This window comes from Cebidichthys violaceus, unplaced genomic scaffold, assembly GCF_023349555.1.
Source record: "Cebidichthys violaceus isolate CVI_PGR_0920_01 unplaced genomic scaffold, fCebVio1.0.p SCAF_135, whole genome shotgun sequence".
NCBI lineage: Eukaryota > Metazoa > Chordata > Actinopteri > Perciformes > Stichaeidae > Cebidichthys > Cebidichthys violaceus.
Window position 1 is genome coordinate 262,980 of NW_027176302.1, and position 17,722 is coordinate 280,701.

At 42.9% G+C, this 17,722-nt stretch overlaps 2 protein-coding genes across 3 annotated transcripts in view; both read right to left on the reverse strand.

Annotated features, from left to right (window-relative positions):
* Positions 1-3,738, reverse strand: part of cunh8orf34 (chromosome unknown C8orf34 homolog) — a 52,429-nt gene extending 48,691 nt beyond the window's left edge. For both annotated transcript variants that reach the window (XM_068708152.1, XM_068708151.1), the window contains exon 1: positions 3,435-3,738. In XM_068708152.1, coding sequence (XP_068564253.1) covers positions 3,435-3,503 — 69 coding nt within the window. In that variant the 5' untranslated portion in view covers positions 3,504-3,738. The remainder of the gene's footprint in view (positions 1-3,434) is intronic.
* Positions 3,739-4,230: 492 nt separating this feature from the next.
* Positions 4,231-17,722, reverse strand: part of prex2 (phosphatidylinositol-3,4,5-trisphosphate-dependent Rac exchange factor 2) — a 68,978-nt gene continuing 55,486 nt past the window's right edge. Inside the window, exons 36-40 of the mRNA XM_068708164.1 lie at positions 17,138-17,204; positions 15,388-15,578; positions 9,823-9,925; positions 7,024-7,091; positions 4,231-5,152 (exon numbers count right to left, since the gene is read on the reverse strand). Of these exons, the coding sequence (XP_068564265.1) occupies positions 5,107-5,152; positions 7,024-7,091; positions 9,823-9,925; positions 15,388-15,578; positions 17,138-17,204 (475 nt within the window). The 3' untranslated portion in view covers positions 4,231-5,106. The remainder of the gene's footprint in view (positions 5,153-7,023; positions 7,092-9,822; positions 9,926-15,387; positions 15,579-17,137; positions 17,205-17,722) is intronic.

Genomic DNA, 17,722 nt, shown 5'->3' on the forward strand with positions numbered 1-17,722 from the left:
TGAATGATGTTCTATGAAAGGTGCAAGACTAAATATAAGTATTATTATTACACTGGAATGTTGCCCTAAGAAGCTAAGTCGTCATCAGACAGACAGCCGATGGGTTCAGAGATGGGATATTATCAGACCTATATTCAAGCTCCTGAAGTCACTGAAGAAGAAAGTCAGACTTCGCCATGAGCAACGACAGCACAAAACAGTGAAGTGATTCAACATCTGACTGTTACACCAATTAAGGTTCAATGTGGTGACATTCTTCGGTCTAGACTCACGTAGAGTTCTCTGTTCCAACAGAACAATTATATCGCCTCAGATAAGATTGACAGGCCACAGCAGGGAGGAACATGAGAGCAGGTTTTACGCTGTCTGACGATGAGGACCAAAAATCCATTTTTACCTCCTGGGCCTGTTGCGTGATACAATTGAAGTGATCCTGTTACCATGACAGATAGGCAGGTAAGGGGGACTTTTATCCTAGGCAAATATTCTTGCTCTATCTTTTTACTGTGTGAATCATATAGAGGACAGAGTAACAAAAGGACCCTGAACATGTGGCCTTCAACATGCTTTGATGCCTTTATGAACTATAACTCTTAAAAATGTGAAAGGTCCCGCTGCACTGCAACTGTTAAGTGATTGAAAAAGACTTCTGAAAAGAATATCAATTTATCAAAATGGGCAAGTGGCTGACAATAATCCGGAGTGCAATTACTTCAATTATCATGAAAGGCCGCTTCACTTTTTTGGAGAATATTCCATGTTGACTCAGCTTGCTATCTCTGCAAAGCAACCATTTCATTAGCGAGGGGGGGGGGGGAATCAATTTGATGGCAAATCATAAGCTGTGTCTCATCAGAGTGAGTAAATGAACCCCCGCTCGCTGTTTCACAGGACGTTTATTGCTGCAGCTGTGTGTTGGGTGTGAGGAAGAAGTGATGGGGCTTTGCAGATGAGTGTTGAAGTGAAGAGGAAGAAGAGTGATAGGAAGTGTTCACACAACAGGAAGTAAGAAGCCCAGGGTATAGATCAGAGAGCTCAGGGAGGGAACACTTCGACATGCATCGCATATCTCGCATGATACTTGTACACTTATATGTGTTTCTAAAGGCTCCACAACAACTGAAATGTACGTAGTAGTTATTGTACAAAAAAGTAAGATGGCTTAAAATGAATAACGCAGTGAAAGATGACTGCTCACATGGAAACCAACCAGATCAGTGGGAGACAATCCATTTCGTCTTTCTGTGGAAAGTATGTCATTTACTGTAATATATGCAGTCCAATTACAGTTTTGGTTCCGTTTCAGCCCAGGAATCGTAAATTGACCTTCACATTGTCACAATGTTGCTGCGTTTCGTACGTATTGCACTTTCTAACAACTGGTAATGGAAAAATACTTCTATTTCTACACGGTGCTGTTGAATTTGGAAATAGTTTTGTGCCGTTTTAACAGACACCATTTCCCTTTAAGTGTCATGTTTGAATGGTAATCAAACCCTCAGCCAGCTCCCTTTTGGTTTAAGCAGCGTAGCAGAACAGCTGTATTATTACGTCTGCTGCGCCAGTTCACTGCATCTGATCAAAATGACAATTACAAGCACTATTCCAGCTTCTCTTCCTGGACTCTTCTTATGAAAACAAGCTTATTTCTTCACAACTGAATGCACGTGAATGGGGTTTCTTTTTTTTCTTTTTTTTTGGGACAACAATAAAATGGGCAAAGCTTTTCAAGAGCAACACCAAGGTAGCAGCTACATCCTCTTCTCATGAATAGAGTGGCAGAACAGGGAAGGGGTTTTTTAATATGCTCCTCTTACTATACCTCTTTCTCACTCCCTTTCAAAAAAAACTGTCAGTGTTCTTTAAAATCTACACTACACAATGCAGCCCCACAATACACCATTCACAGTCTAAATAATGTGAACAGCTCAGCAATTATCTGTGTCCGTGCTGGTCTGAATACAACCCGTGCTTGGTATCTTAAGGAGGCAATACACAGAGAAACAAAAGAGGTTTTTTGACCACAAGCTTCACCATTAACTTCCAAAAAGCACTTTGCATTAATCAATGTCCAATTGTCACACAAAGGAGACACTAACTAATTGTCCAGGAAGCCAAAAAAAAAAAAGAGAGAGAAAAAAAACAGAAGCTGAGGCAGAGAACAGAGGGGGAGACAGGTGAGAGAGAAAGACGGAGGAAAAACAAACAGAGAGAGAGAGAGAGAGAGAGAGAGAGAGAGAGAGAGAGAGAGAGAGCACACAGACGACTATTGTGCAGTTGAGCCTCACTGACGGCTGTGGCCTCACAAAAGCATCTCCTGTCTCCATCGCTGGTTAAACGCATGTAAGGCATGAATCTCTGTCCATGGTGCTGAAACAAGCCTCACTACTGCTCTTACATCTGTTGGTTGTGCGTGTGTGTGTGTGTGTGTGTGTGTGTGTGTGTGTGTGTGTGTGTGTGTGCTGCTAATACACATCCAGGCGAAGCACAGAAGTGAAACGTCAGCACTTTGCAGAACACATCACGTGCATGTGATTATTGCTTTGCCATGACTCGATGCAGGTACAGTAGCTTGCACTTCACGGGGATAACACAGCAGCCTTCAGTGTTGTTCAGCGAGCCTCACAACAGATCTGCTGCATCTCACGACAAAAGCCAGTTCAAATGGATCTTCTGTCTGTCTTTCCATCTTTCTACTCTGATTACGCCTCACACCTGTACGGTCCTGCTTCAAGCAAAGAAATCCAATAGCAAACAAAGGATGAAGTCATGCTCTCCCCAGGGCTGCTGAGACGCCTCACTGAGAGTATCCCCGGGATGAGCACACACACACACACACACACACACACACACACACACACACACACACACACACACACACACACACACACACACACACACACAGATCCCCATGACTGACAAGCAGACAGAGAGGCATGGTAGTTAGTTTGGCTGCGGTCACTGTAGCAGAACGCAGTAAAGCCAACTCTGCTGTGCATTATGAATTACAACTGGCTTCTCCCGGTGTCCCTAACTTTGACGAAGTGGAACAATGTCGAGTCAGGCAGTGACTAGGTACAGCAGCATCTTTTAAAATGTGAATCACTTGATGGAGAGGCTGAGCATGGACATGTGAGGGCAACATGGAGCGCAGTGGGACGTTTCAGCAAGACAGTCAGACACCAAAGTGCTATAAAAAAAATAAAAAATGAATGGTTTTACCAGCCGATTGTTTTAACATCTACAAAACGAGGTGTAGTGAGTGATTACTCCACTTCAGTATAGCCTATCCTCAGTTAGCTCCGGTGTGACAGCTCACATTGCAGATGTGGGCTCACCATTAAGCACAACCAACAGTGGAATGAAATGACACGGTCCTTTAAATTGGCAGGCGACAACTTGCAGAGTTCCTGGTTACATTTGTGTGCACTCACCTCGAACAAGGGTCCGATTTTATTCTTCTCCAGATACGACTGAATTCTTGACTGTTGCGGGGACGCCATGGAGAAACTGTTGTGCCTCGCAAGGAGCTTTTTTTTAGCAGGATAAAATCATGAGGTGAGCCGGTCAGTAGTCGGTCGTCCTTTTAATTAAAGGACGCGTCTCGGCGACTAAAATGTGCCAAAAATAAATAAATAAAAAATGTCGTCAAGCGGGGCTGCAAGGGGAGCCGCAGTTAAGTTCAGACGGTTAAGTGCGGAGCAGGCTGCTCTGAGCCCGGCTCATTGTGGAGACTCAGCCCGGGACCATCCGCAGATTGTCGCCTCACTGACTCTCTGGCGGCGGCGGCGTCCCCGTGGAAGCCAATGGCACAGCAGCTCTGTGACAGAGATTACAAATCTTCCGCCCACTGGCTGCCAGCAGTGTTACTGATGCCACCGCCACTCCCATTTATATTCGCCGGGCTCCTAGCCTTATATATACATATATATATATTTATATATATAAACCGGTATACGAATGAGGCTTCTAATGCGTCTACCTCAACGCTAACTACCGGCAGCACAGTTTTAGTTTTTTTAAAATCTGTAACTAATTTTACTGCCAATTAAGCACCAAAACAGTTACTAAACAACAATGGGTCACTTAAGTAGGATACTAGTATAACTGGCTGGTGGCTGTTAAATCTCCATCCATTGTGATCAGTTGTATTATATTCTTGTATGCTGACAGCATATTCGTAGTGTTTCGATGAAATCTGCAGCAAAAATCAAACATAGGAAACACTCCTGGAGTTTATTGATGCAGTTTATTTCCACTTGTTTGTTTGCATAGTAGTGAGCTAGACATCCATCTACAATGATTCATCCAATAATAAGTAACACAGAGGGACACTTAAATCCTGAGTACTGTCAATATAAAATAACAGAATATATTTCATAGCTCTACTTCCACAAACCTACTGTATGTTAATACTGATAAACCGATGGAAATCTTCTCACGCATGCATGTAACAGTCGTAGAAATCCAAACACAATGGGAATCAACGGCATGGCTCTTTTCGCACATTCGCACTCCACATATGTATATTTACAAGCGAAATAAACATGTTGAGGAAGGTAACAAAACACACATTCATATGGTTATCCAATACTGAGATAATCGATAAAGCATAGAAGTCAGATCTAAAGAGAAGCAAGCAATCATTGGCTAATTTGACCACAAAACAAAGCCAAATATCCTTTTTATCAATATTATCTTGCTTACTTCATATGCAAATTAAAATAAGATCATGAAATTAAAATGTCCCTCATGAAAGCAAACATTTTCAGCCCATAATCAGACAGTGACCTGATGGGATCATTCCATTTCATTGGGCGAATTTAACGGCATCCTCAGGTATAAATCTTTTGTTTTCTCACTCCGAGTCCTTGTCTTGTCAGATGCATTATATGGAAAAAAAAAAACTGAAAATATGTATAAAGTACAACAATGGAAAATATAAAGTATTAAAAATACTATTTTTAAAGTCTATTTACACTTTAGGCAGCTACTCTGGACATATAAAAATGGACCCAATAACTGTCTTTTATTAGGCTGATCCTTCATGGGTGGAGGGAGGACGCAAAGCTCCTCAAGACTTCGGCGTCCCCTGGTTGCAATGCATTATGGGTCACCATCCGGTGGTGGAGGCTGGCACAGCTTGTACAACCTGATCAGAGAAACATGCACGTAAAATGGCATTTAATCACATTCTAGTATATAGTGCGTGAACACAAAGCAGAGTAAAAAAAGCTTTTACCTTCACAGGTGTTGTTGCTACAATTGAACTGTATGTACTATAGCTTGATAACGTTTATTTATTAGTTTTCAAAACAAATGACTTCGAAGATGTAGAGTAGCCATATGCTTGGTATTTTAAATGCAACATGAATTATGCATTAGTTGGTTGTTTGCATTTGTAAGAGAATAGGACGCACTGCATATTGGTTTAAAGCATTCCTTTTTACTATTATCATTATATAGTCCATAACAAAATCATACCAACACACCACCACTTTACAGTCAAGTATTATATGGTCTGTTCTGCTGCCTTAATGATCATGTTTTAATGTTTAATCCATAATTGATCAATGTTGTTTTTTTAAATCTCAGTTTAATTTTCAGTACAATCAGCTGTATTTCTTTTGCATCAGCCATCTTCTGTAGTTTAAACAATCGATCCGACCGCTCACATGTTTTAGTCGGGATGAGAAATGGCTGCAGGGTAAACTCACACTAAACCGGTTCCTTTCAGTTCTTTTCATCTACAGAACAGTGAACAAGCAGCCAACGTCGTATGATACACAAAACACACTTCCATATTCTGCAGCAGTCACTCACACTGCAACAATTCTGACATAATCCTACTGAGAGTGCAGCAATGTTGCTCTCCAACCACAATGTCTCAACACTAATCATCCCGCTACTTAATTGTATTTGTCAATTTCACTAAAAGGTTCAAAAGGGCTGCCTGTCACACAAAAGCCTATACGTCACAGCCGAGGCAGTCCTTGTCCTCATCTTGGGGCTACTGAGTGCAGGGAGCTCCCTTCTAATAAAAACCATTTGGCCCCAGTCCTGCACAAAAAGCACATAGACCGGCCTACAGTACTGTACAGATACATGCCTTTCTGAAAAGCTGAATTACACTAACTATATTCACATGGTAGGTAATTGAGAGAAGAGGCTGCTTTTAAAAGTCCTTGATGATGCACTCAAGTAAGCTCCAACAAGCTGGGTTTTTAACTTGGAAAGATACGCAATAAAAGAATATAGGACCGTTCTATTTGTCACTCTCGCTGCTTGTTTCCTGTCCTTTCTAACTTCAGTAACTCTATCTCTGCTTGCAACTGCATTGCCGTATGACAAAATAACTTTGAACTTAAGTAACAATGACTTCATTCTATCTGAGGGATCATATCTTACTCTCTCTGCACGTTGAGCTTAATGGCCAAGTGAAATTAAAGGAAACAAACGGCTACCTGGCAGGTAGGCAATCATCCAAAAACTATGCTTTAAAAATGGTCAGCAGTAATGTAATGCATGTGATTTGTAGTTAATTAACTATAACATGCAAATCTTGCTAAGATCCCTTTCACGTCCAGGAGATTATGTATTTGGAAGTTCACGTGTTAGAGTGTGTGAATCCCTCATGTGTGAGGAAGCGCTAGTTAGCGGTTAGCAGCTGGTGGGCAGCAGAGTCCTTGGCTAACAAAGCTAACAGCTAACAGAGCAGGGTCGACTGTCTCTGTTCAGAGGAAGCGTTAAACAGTCGACATGGAACGTTACACAGTGAACGGCAGTTTAACTGCACCGAGCTGGTGGTGCAAATGGCTGCAAACATGAAAGCTAAAGTATACATGAAAGATGTCTGATACCCTGTGGGCTACATGGAGTTTGTAGTTATTAAATCAAACATTACAGCAGTTGTTGTTGTTGTTGCAGACATACTTGGCAAAGATCTGCACTCTACTGAGTGCACTTTTCTAGTTTACTATGCTGATGTTGCCCTGCGTAAACAGGATGTGGCTGCAGTTTTACCTTGGGACTGAGGACGGTGTGCGATCCCTCACTCCCAGATTCTTGGCAGAATTCTGAACTCTCGCCCCCTAAAAGACAAACACGCATCAAAAATTGATGACATCATGGATCAGGTTGAAATGCAAAAGCCATAAATAGAAAAACACCATAGAGAGAAGACACAAGAAGCACATGTATCAAAAGTCGGCTGATGAGCTACGAGTGGACGCCGTCGCATCCCTTATGATGATTTTTGTTTAGTGACAAGAATTCCCCTCAAGTAACATTGAGAAGAGAAGGGAATCATTTCTAGTCCAACAGCTCCTATAAATATTGATGGTAGTAAAGTAGATGTCATACGATGCATGTTGAGACCCTAATAACTGCAGCGGCTATGTGCCGTTCATCTTTAGCATCTGTACTCTTTCACCTCTGTTAGCTAAAGACCACATGCAGAATATTCTTTGTAAGGAAATAGAAGTAAGTAGTAAGGGATTTGGAAGATGAATGGTTCTTGTATGTGAGTGTGTGTGTGTGTGTGTGTGTGTGTGTGTGTGTGTGTGTGTGTGTGTGTGTGAGACAGAGTTTCATTATACCCAGTCAGGATGTATGTCTGCTCTTTGCTAATGTTCCTGTAGTCTGCTGGCGGTGCGCAGAGTCGGCAGATACTAAAACATAGAAACAACTCAGCCTCCCAGCTTAAGGACACAAACATCTGCACTCACAAATGCACCCGCTCTCCTCCCTGTGACGCACGCACACCAGCAACAACGCACAATCAAATCATTATCCGAAGATGTCATCAGCGTCTACGCTTTGAGCGGAGAGGGAGCAAACTGGCCAAGAGTGCATTAGCTGACCTCTCGGTTACAACTCTGCCGGGTTTTTTTTCCATCTTACTGTCTGCCCAGAGTTACGTCCAGATAGTGGGATAGCATCTGCAATTACTCGATGCCTATCACAGCCATCCATTCCGATGCCTCCAGACAGAGATGCCCCCTAATGTCCCAAAAGGACACGGTGCCCAGAGTAGATCAGATGAGTTAGAGACAAAACTTTTGCTTTAAAGTTATTTCAACAAGTGGAACTTGATTTAAATACCTAAGATCTCAGAAACAAAAAAAAAAAATCTCATGCTGCATGTATTTTGTATAATCTTCTTCATTTTTCATTTCTGCATTACATAATAACTAAAACCTGGTATCTGACTGTTAAATAAATGATGTCTCTGCACCTCAAAGTTAACTAAATATTCTGCTGAGGCCTTAATGGTTGAATCATCAATGAGAAAATGAAAAAAATCACCAGGGAGAACATTTTGAATCTTTTATTTTATTTGATCCGTCTCGATCAGCCATACGAAGTTGTCGCTAGATTTATAAATTGATACATTACATATCCTGTCATTTATAAAAACAGTTACTTGTTCCTTCCATATTCTGAAACAGGAAGACAAAAGGTGCAGAAGGATAACACCATGAGTTATCTTCATACGTTAGTTTAGATTCTACTATTCTACTCTTCCTATACAGACCAACGTGAAAACTGCTGTGCAGATGTTTGCAAATCCAGCTGTGATTGGACCCATTTTGCCCAAATCACTCATGCAACCTCATTCTGAATGATGTCGTCTGGGCTTGATGGGTGGTACCTGCTGGGACTGAATGCTGTGCAGATAACCTTTTTGTCAGTGAATGACTATTCAGCGACGAAGAAGAGGCCTCATCCAAACCTTGTGTGATACATTCATATTCATCATATCCATCAGCTGATGTCTGAGAGCAAGGACACGCACACGCACACACACACACGCACGCACGCACGCACACGCACATGCACACGCACACACGCACACACACACGCACGCACACGCACATGCACACGCACACGCACACACACACACGCACACACACACACGCACATGCACACACGCACACGCACACGCACACACACACACACACACACACACGCACACACACACACACACACACAGTCGGGCAGAATCCCCTCTGCTTTCTCTATGTGGACTGAACCATCTGTTCTTAGTGGTGTTTATGTTAATGACAATCAGACGTATAACGATGACACGATTAAAGCAAAAAGTTCAGTTCTACAAGACAACAACAAGACACATTGACCGAAATGACAAATTTCCATACCTACACCTTTTTCGTAGTCCATTACAAACATCTCAAACCACACCCCCCACAGCATGGATTTTTTTTTTTCCCCAGCCACATACAGTAGTACTCAAGGTCACACAATGCACAGCGTTGCATCCTCCTGGCTGGCAGCCCAGTTCTCTGAGTGCAGAAATTAAATGTCTCTCCTCCCGAGGGATATGAGGCTCTGGACTAGCCTCTTCTCTCGCTGCAAACAGCAACATAACCACCAGTTACAAACCATCTAACGACTGTCTGAGATATGGGGCCAAGATCTGGTCATGGCTGGAGCCTTTTTTGTGGGGTGAAAATGTTTACGCACTGAGAAAGTAATGGGAATTTGTTCCCTTGACCCCATATAGACATGCTGACAAACAAACAAGCTCCAGACTCCCAACCAATCTGTTCAGTTTCTCATTACTCTTTTTTTTTTAGTGCCTCATTTGGTCGGAGGGAAATCAAACTGTGAAAGCAGAGCTGCTACTCTATGCTGTTGGCAGCCACGTTTGACTCAATGAAGCATACAGTTTGATCTAATGGTTCTGGATGCAGAGATCGAAACACAAATTCACTCCAAGTGACAAAATGTCACAGGACTGTAGCAGTGATAGCAGATGTGATGCACACATGTAGTGCTGTGCATGTGTGTGAAACATACCTGTTTCCTCATGACATCAGTGGCCTGCATGATGCAGCGAGGAGGCAGGCCGTGGTTTCGGGCCAGCAGGATGGCCTGCTCCAGTGTCACACTCAGGGTGCAGCTGTTGGACAGAGAGAAAAAAACATGAGGTCTCTGTCTGAATATATATCAGATTCTGTGGATTTATGCGGATTATCAGTGTGTTAATTCAGTTTTGTTATGCCAAAAACATTAATTATCTTCCTATTTCTTACATGCTGAACAATCAAAGCATACAGTGTGTGCTTGACACGATAGAATCATCTATAGTGACAATAAAACTCCTCCTCTCACTCTAGTATTTGCAACAGATGGAGATTGAAAGCAGGACTAAAACAAACATCAACAGAAAAACAACAGTGTGCCAAAATCAAACTCTGGGCTTCTTCCAGATATGATGAATCTCTGGCAGAATTCAGTTTGACTATATCAACTCTGGCTGTGCACATCTTGCTCTTCCTCTTGGCACCTCGTCATTGCCTTCGCATTCCTCCTGCTGCACCTTCGCTCGTCTCCCCGCTAATTAATCATTTCATTTGCCACTGAAATGTCACTCACAGCGAGCAAGCACGTAACACCAGGAGGGTGACAAACCTTCCCGATCTTTTGCTTTAGATCGAGCAGAAAGAGATAATAAAAAACAAGTGGGGGACTTTCAGCACTCGGGGAGATTCAGGATTGATGCTTCCCATTGCAGCTGGAAAAAAAAAAAGAGTCCAAGTACGAGTCAGCGCAGCGCGTCTCCTGTGGCAGAGGCGATATACTCTCGCCACCATGAGGGTGTGATGTGCGTAAAATGAGTGTTGACGTGATTCATTAGTTACAGCAAACTCTGTCTCACCTTCACACACACACACACACACACACACAGGCAGAAGGCAGGATGTGGATAAATCCTCTTTGAGCCTGTGACAGGTGTCAAGGCTGCAGTTGACCTTTCTCTGATAAGAAGCTGTACTAGTATATCGATCCAGAGCCACTTCACTGCAAATTGAACTCTAACGTTCCAACGCTGCCAGGCTCGGTTTCATTGAGTAACATCGCTGTGGGGCTGCTAAGAAATATGAGCTGTTTGTTTACAGTTTTTTTCAGGCGCTACCAAGCGTTTGTCCAACCAGTGGTCACATTTTCAAAACTCTAAACACAATTAGCACAGCATCGGTCTTTTGTGGCCATACCATTCACACATTTCATGTCGTTTTCAAACAATATGCAGTCAGTGAACACATTTCCACAATGCTTACATTTTCTTAACAGACAAGCTGTACCTCCCAACAAAATTATGGATTGTTTTTGTATTATTTACGAATGTTAACACACAACATCCCACAATGGCAAAAACAATATTCCAAACCTTAGATACAGTCTAAAAACCTCTTCTGCAATGATATCAGTTCTAAAACAATATATCTCAGCTGATAATAAACAAACAATTGAATAATTGACACACAGCTGATTTATGTTGGGTAAATTGGGCAAACCACAGCTGATTCCAGTCTGGCTTAGACTCAGTGGCATTACTTATACAGTAAAAGGAGGACTTTGAGGAGTGATGTTTTTGGAAACAGAAACAGAAAAAGACAAACACTGTAATGTCTGGACGAGGAAGAGTAAGAGCAAGGGGCCCAGGGAGAAGAGCAGGCCCAGTGAGAGATGCAGTGAGAGGTGCAGGAGCAGTGAGAGGAGCAGTGAGAGATGCAGTGAGAGGTGCAGTGAGAGGTGCAGGAGCAGTGAGAGGTGCAGTGAGAGGTGCAGGAGCAGTGAGAGGAGCAGTGAGAGGAGCAGTGAGAGATGCAGGAGCAGTGAGAGGAGCAGGAGCAGTGAGAGATGCAGTTAGAGGTGCAGGTGCAGTGAGAGGAGCAGGGCCAGGGAGAAGAGCAGGCCCAAGGAGAGGGCAAGGTAGAGGTGTAAGAATGCGTGGTGGTGGCATTCCAAGGGCTGCAAGAACAGTAATCAGTGATGGAATTCCTCACAACCATTACGCGGACATTGTCCAAACACAGAGTGCGGATGAAGCAGCTCTACACTGTTCCCTTTGAGAGGAACAGTGAGAGAGTCAAGGAGCTACGACGACAATATGTCCAAGTATAGTGTATATTCAATTCAATGTCCAGTTCTATAAGCTTTGCACTTTTCAAGTAGGTAACCTACACAGTAATAGGTTACAGTACAGTATGGTATACAGTAATGACATGATTTACATAAACTTTGTTTCAGAGAGTTATGGAATTGGAGGCCAACCAGGCCCCTCATGAATTCATATACATAGATGAGGCAGGATTCAATCTGGCCAAAAGGCGTCGACGTGGACGAAATGTCATTGGAAAAAGGGCCACAGTTTATGTGCCAGGACAGAGAGGGGCAAACATTACCATGTGTGCAGCAATTGCAAATGCAGGATTACTCCTTCACAGATGTCAGGTTGGACCCTACAATACTGAGCGCCTCCTTGCCTTTCTCAATGATCTCCACCAGCGCCTGGTTCCAGAGCAGGATCAGGAGGGTGAAAACATGAGGACCTTTGTAATCACCTGGGACAATGTGGCTTTCCATCATTCGCAAGCAATAACAACATGGTTTGAAGTCCTTTTTTTAGTTCCCCCCCCTTTTTATCTGGGCTTTTTGCGGTTGTTTTTTCGTTCAGAATGCTCTTGTGTGTTTCATGGATATTTTGTTCACTGTAAGCAATACTGTAAAACTTTTTCTGTTCTATCATACTGTAAACAGTATTTATACTGTACCTCCTGTAGTAAACAGTAAAGGGAAAAAAAACTGATTTGTTTTTTACTGGAATGCTTTTGAATGTGAACATTACATGTGGACATACAGTTCCCAACCAAGAAATTTAGTGTAAAAACAGTGGATTGCATGTTTTGCATGCAAATACCTGTAAAACTGAAACATAAAAGTCTATGCAGTTTTTGTAATGTCAGCAATAGCCAGTATTTTGAAACCTGGTGTACTTTGATTGACTGGAAGGACCTTGTGAAGTGAAAACAAGAGTTATTCTTTGACAGAATAATTTCATTTTGAGTCAGATTTCCAGTGTTTTGGTAAAGTTAGTGTGTGCAGAGAAAGATGTGTTCTATTTTGAAATGAAGAGTTAGTATATATTTAACAAAATGTGTTTTTGAGAAGAAAATTATCCATTTCGCCAATTGTGGTTTGTAGGTGTGAGTCTGTGTTAAGAGTTTAGAAAAAGTATCTGAAGTATGGGTAAGCGCTTGTTAGCGATTGAAAAAAACTGTAATACCTCCCTCTCTTGTGGCAGGATTTCCCACCAACTTTTTCAAAGCAATGATGAAGAACTTATTGCTGCCAGAAGATATTACTTTGAGTCAATCAGAGCAAGATCTAAAAGTTCCAGTTAGATAACTTTATGACAGCGTAACATGATGTGATAAAAGTAATGAACTCAACCATCATCTCCAGTATGTGTCGAAAGACATCCAAGTGAAGAATTGCAAAAGACCGTCCTATGCAGGCCACCCCAGAATATTTTAAGCACCCATTTTGAGCTTCCTACACCAATAAAGGAATTCACCCACAGAGGATCTTTAAATATCTCTTCAGCTGGAGCAGGATGAAGGAACTGCACAAAATCTGTGTGTGTGTGTGTGTGTGTGTGTGTGTGTGTGTGTGTGTGTGTGTGTGTGTGTGTGTGTGTGTGTGTGTGTGTGTGCGTGCGTGTGTGTGAGACAGACAGGCTGCACGGCTTCCCTTTTCATTAGGGCTGGTGAGATAGTACGAGGTGATTCATAGCCATCTGTTTTATGTTGTTCCAGCCCATATCCCATTTACACTCTGTGCTCCATCCAGAGCTAAGTCCATTCTGATAAATGAGATGAAACAAGAGAGCGACAAACACGAAGAAAGGCAAAGAACGACAGAGAGGATGCAGGGAAGAGGAGGCGAGAAGTGTATACATTACACATATTTATATCAGAGAAATAACTACTTGTATGCTGTGAAATGTGACTCTAATGAATGGAAAGCAAGCGAGTGCTGAGGAATGTGGATTAGGCGTTCTGCTTGTGATACCGTCTCTCCCTCTGATATCGTCTTTTGTTCTGCTGTCAGACAGTGAACTCTCCTTTTCCCTCTCTAATGGGTTTTGCGGGGGTGATGGACAAAAAAAAAATCTGGAGAAGAAAGCAGCGCTGCATTCTGCAAAATGCTGATGCCCCCAAAATATCGCTTTCACCATTATTAAAACTCATCCATCAAGTCAACTAATCCAATCAATAGGGCCTGAGAAGGCTGCCACACTGATAATGCAATTTTACTGATCTACTGGCTTAGTTTCATAGGTTTCAATTATAGCAGATTTAGTTTGTGTGCTCACCATTTACATGAACGATAATGCGTCGATTCCTTTTCAATATTTTAATCTTTCCAATGATGTAGTATCTGTGAAATTGGTTCATTCATATATGATCTGTATTCTGTCAAAAATAAGGAGGTTGCACTGAAAAACTTTGAATGCCAAAGTCAATGACATTGATTTTGTGGATACTTGCTTAAGGCAAAACCTCGATCACTCACATTCCAGTGAGTGTAATACGTCCATCAGCCTGCAGCTTTGGAGGGTAAAACGGTGTTTAAGGAGAAAGGCAGTTCACAAATAATCCCAAATATGGCAGGCCCTGTCACCTGCTGTGACACGGTACTCTGCCTGTCTGTGTGAGTTATGGCAAGTGTGTATAATTGCAAAGACACACACACACACACACACACACACACACACACACACACACACACACACACACACACACACACACACACACAGGCAGTGGGTTAATAAAGTAGTAGCAGTCATTTCACAGACAGGAACCTTCTATTAGAGCTCAGGCAACCAGGCGGCTCCATCCACAGCACTTTATCAAGCCATCGCTCACATCCGGCGAACGCATGAAAGCAGACGTGTGTGAGGCTGGGCATGCGACTGAGACAAAAAGATATGGAAGCTGGGTAAAGAAAGAGGGCGTCACAGTAAAGGGTGGGCGGGCGGAGGGAAAGAGCAGGTAAGAGATGAAAGCTGGGGATCAGTGGTGACAAACGGTCAGGGTATTTCGGTTCTAGTGCACTGATAAATGGCGCCCTCAGCAGCAGGTGAATTAGGCTGCCATATATAGAATTCAAATGAGAATGGAAGTAATTGACCCGTCTCCTTCCTGTGTAAAGTGCTATGCCTACTTGAAAGTCCCTCATCTGGCCTGAGAAACAATGGGCCCTATTAACTAGAATATGCTGCTGGTAATTAAAGCAGAGAAATGTGTATTTATAGAAAATCCCAATGGTGAGGAGTGCAGGGTTCTCATGAAATGGAGAGGTAGACAAGAGGATAAAACCAGGTGCAGAGAACCAGGGAGAAACTGTGGTCGACATCTTTAAAGGTGAGAAGAGTGTAAGAGAGATGAAAGAGAATGGAAAGCTGCAAGAGAGCCATCAAAAGCAAGAAAACGATAAGCAGGAAAATATAATTTGACTGGAGGTGGTTCATACAGCGCTGGAAGAAATGCACAGCATGTGTCGCACACTCACCGGTGAACACCGCTGTTACACATGACGATGTGTGTGGCTCCCAGACGTGAGCAGAGCTCAGAGGCCACAGAGAGCAGCCCCACTCCAGAAGCCCCGCAGGCGGTGTACTGACAGGCAGCAGTGCGGCGACAACTGATAAAACTCTCCATCAGACGGTACAGCTCCTCCAGAGCATTAAGGGGGCGCATCAGCTGGGCAGACACAGAGGGAGAGGGGTTAGTGCGGGATCCGCCAAGCTGTATAATGAGCAAAATGCAGCAAAGGGTAGATCGGCTGATTATGAGGTGCTTGTGGTCCACAAGTAGACTCAGATTGTGCTATAAATGCAGATTTACAATAAAACAGAGCTGTCCACTACAGACGATATTAGCTGATATGAGGTATGATCTGGGAATATTTTATGGGTTAATTTCACAATTATGCAGTTTCTTTCAACACCACGCGGCTATGTCGGTGGAATTATTCTCAGTGCAAATGGACAGAGCATCGCATACAACATCAGGGTAAACATAAAGGACATAAGTGAAGAAAAGAAAAAAATACACAGCACACAACTCCACATACAATTACAATTGGGCCAACTTTTGTGTACCGTATTTTTCGGATTATAAGGCGCACTTAAAATCCTTAAATTTTCTCAAAAATTGACAGTGCGCCTTATAATCCAGCGCGCCTTATGTATGGTTAGTTGTTGTGCTTATTGATCGATTTTATGTGGTACAATGCGCTGAAAAATCTGTCGAAATATGTAAGTTCGACTTTGGTAAGCAACGAAGCCGCTCCGCTCAATGGATATTCGGAGCATTACGGTACGCTGTGTCACTACCTGATCGGCCCCGTAACAGGAATGAAATGTCTAAACTAAAAGTCAAAATCGATCAATAAGCACAACAAGTAACCATCGGTCGCAACTGTCGTCCGAGCTTTCACAAAAGCTGGAATCATCACTGAACAGCCAAGTACCGATAACAGCAACAAGACTGACTCGGAAAATGACGAGAGGGATTCGGGCATTCTTGATGCCGAAATCGCACAGCTGTTTCACTCAGACACTGAAGATGAAGAATTCGATGGATTTGTGGAAGAGGAATGAATCGATAAGTGAGTGTATTTTTCTGTACCGGTATTTGTTGTTACAACTGAGTTGAATAAAGTTTGATTTACCGGACTGTGTTGTTTTGCTTAATGCGCGTTAATTCACAGTGCGCCTTATAATCCGGTGCGCCTTATAGTCCGAAAAATACGGTAGTTTACACCTGCACCGCCTTGGGGAAGAAGCTCAGGTTAAAGCGCTCTGCCCTGCCTCCAAGTGAAAAAGATGGAGAGCCGAGTGGAGACGGTCGTCCGTGATCTTGACTGCATGTGAGATGGGGAGTTGTGTGCATATTGAGACCAGTGTGGGGAGCTTGCAGCATACAATCTTTGATGCTTTGGTGATAATTCTCTTAGTTTTCTTTGTCATGTACTGAGATGTGTTTCCATACTAGAGAGTCATTGATAACGACAGGATGTTATGGATTATGGCTGTGTGAAATTGGATCAGTTTTTGAGTCTCTGTTGGGCTTTTTGCATTTGATGGTGTGCATCGAGGTCTGTTGAGGTGTGCCAAGGAAATTTGCTGCAGCTCTCCTTTGCTTGATTTTACATATCATTCGACTTTCCACACTGCAGCATTCAGATCCGCTCGTGTTCGTCAGTTTTTTCCCTGATGTCATGAATGCAGCATGAGGTTGTGTGGGGTTGTTCTCACCTTGTCTACGAGGGCAGCTTTAGGTGCCAAGCTAGGCGGCATGTTGGACTGATCCAGGTAGAAAGCCCTGGGGGAAGAAACATTTGAACATTTGAAATGCAGCGGGATGAAGAAAACTATGTGCATTAAGTATTAACATACGGCAGCAGACCAACAATCACTGTCAAGTTTAGTTTTTTAGTAGCTCCGTTGCTTGAAAAACACACTGTGGCCTTCTTTTCTCTGCATCATTAGGTCATCAGGAGCACTGGTCGGGAAAAGTAGGCCACCTGCTCATTATGGAGCTCCACCATCTGACTATCAATCATGAGAGTAACTTGGACACAGCTCAGCAGAAACACCAAATAAGCAACTCTTGTCCTGGGCATCGCTCCAAATGCCATTGCCTCATTCATTCATGGAGTACAGTGGAGTTTGGTGCTATTTTCCTCTTTCGTCCACCGGAGGCAGCACCGGACTGGTGTCATTATGCAGACAGAGGAGACGCATGCCGCAATGAGTCCATCTGAGGTGGAGTGCTGCTGGTGCAAACTCAGCAGTCTGTGACTCCATCAAATCTAAGTAATCCAGCAGGGCGCTAAAAAT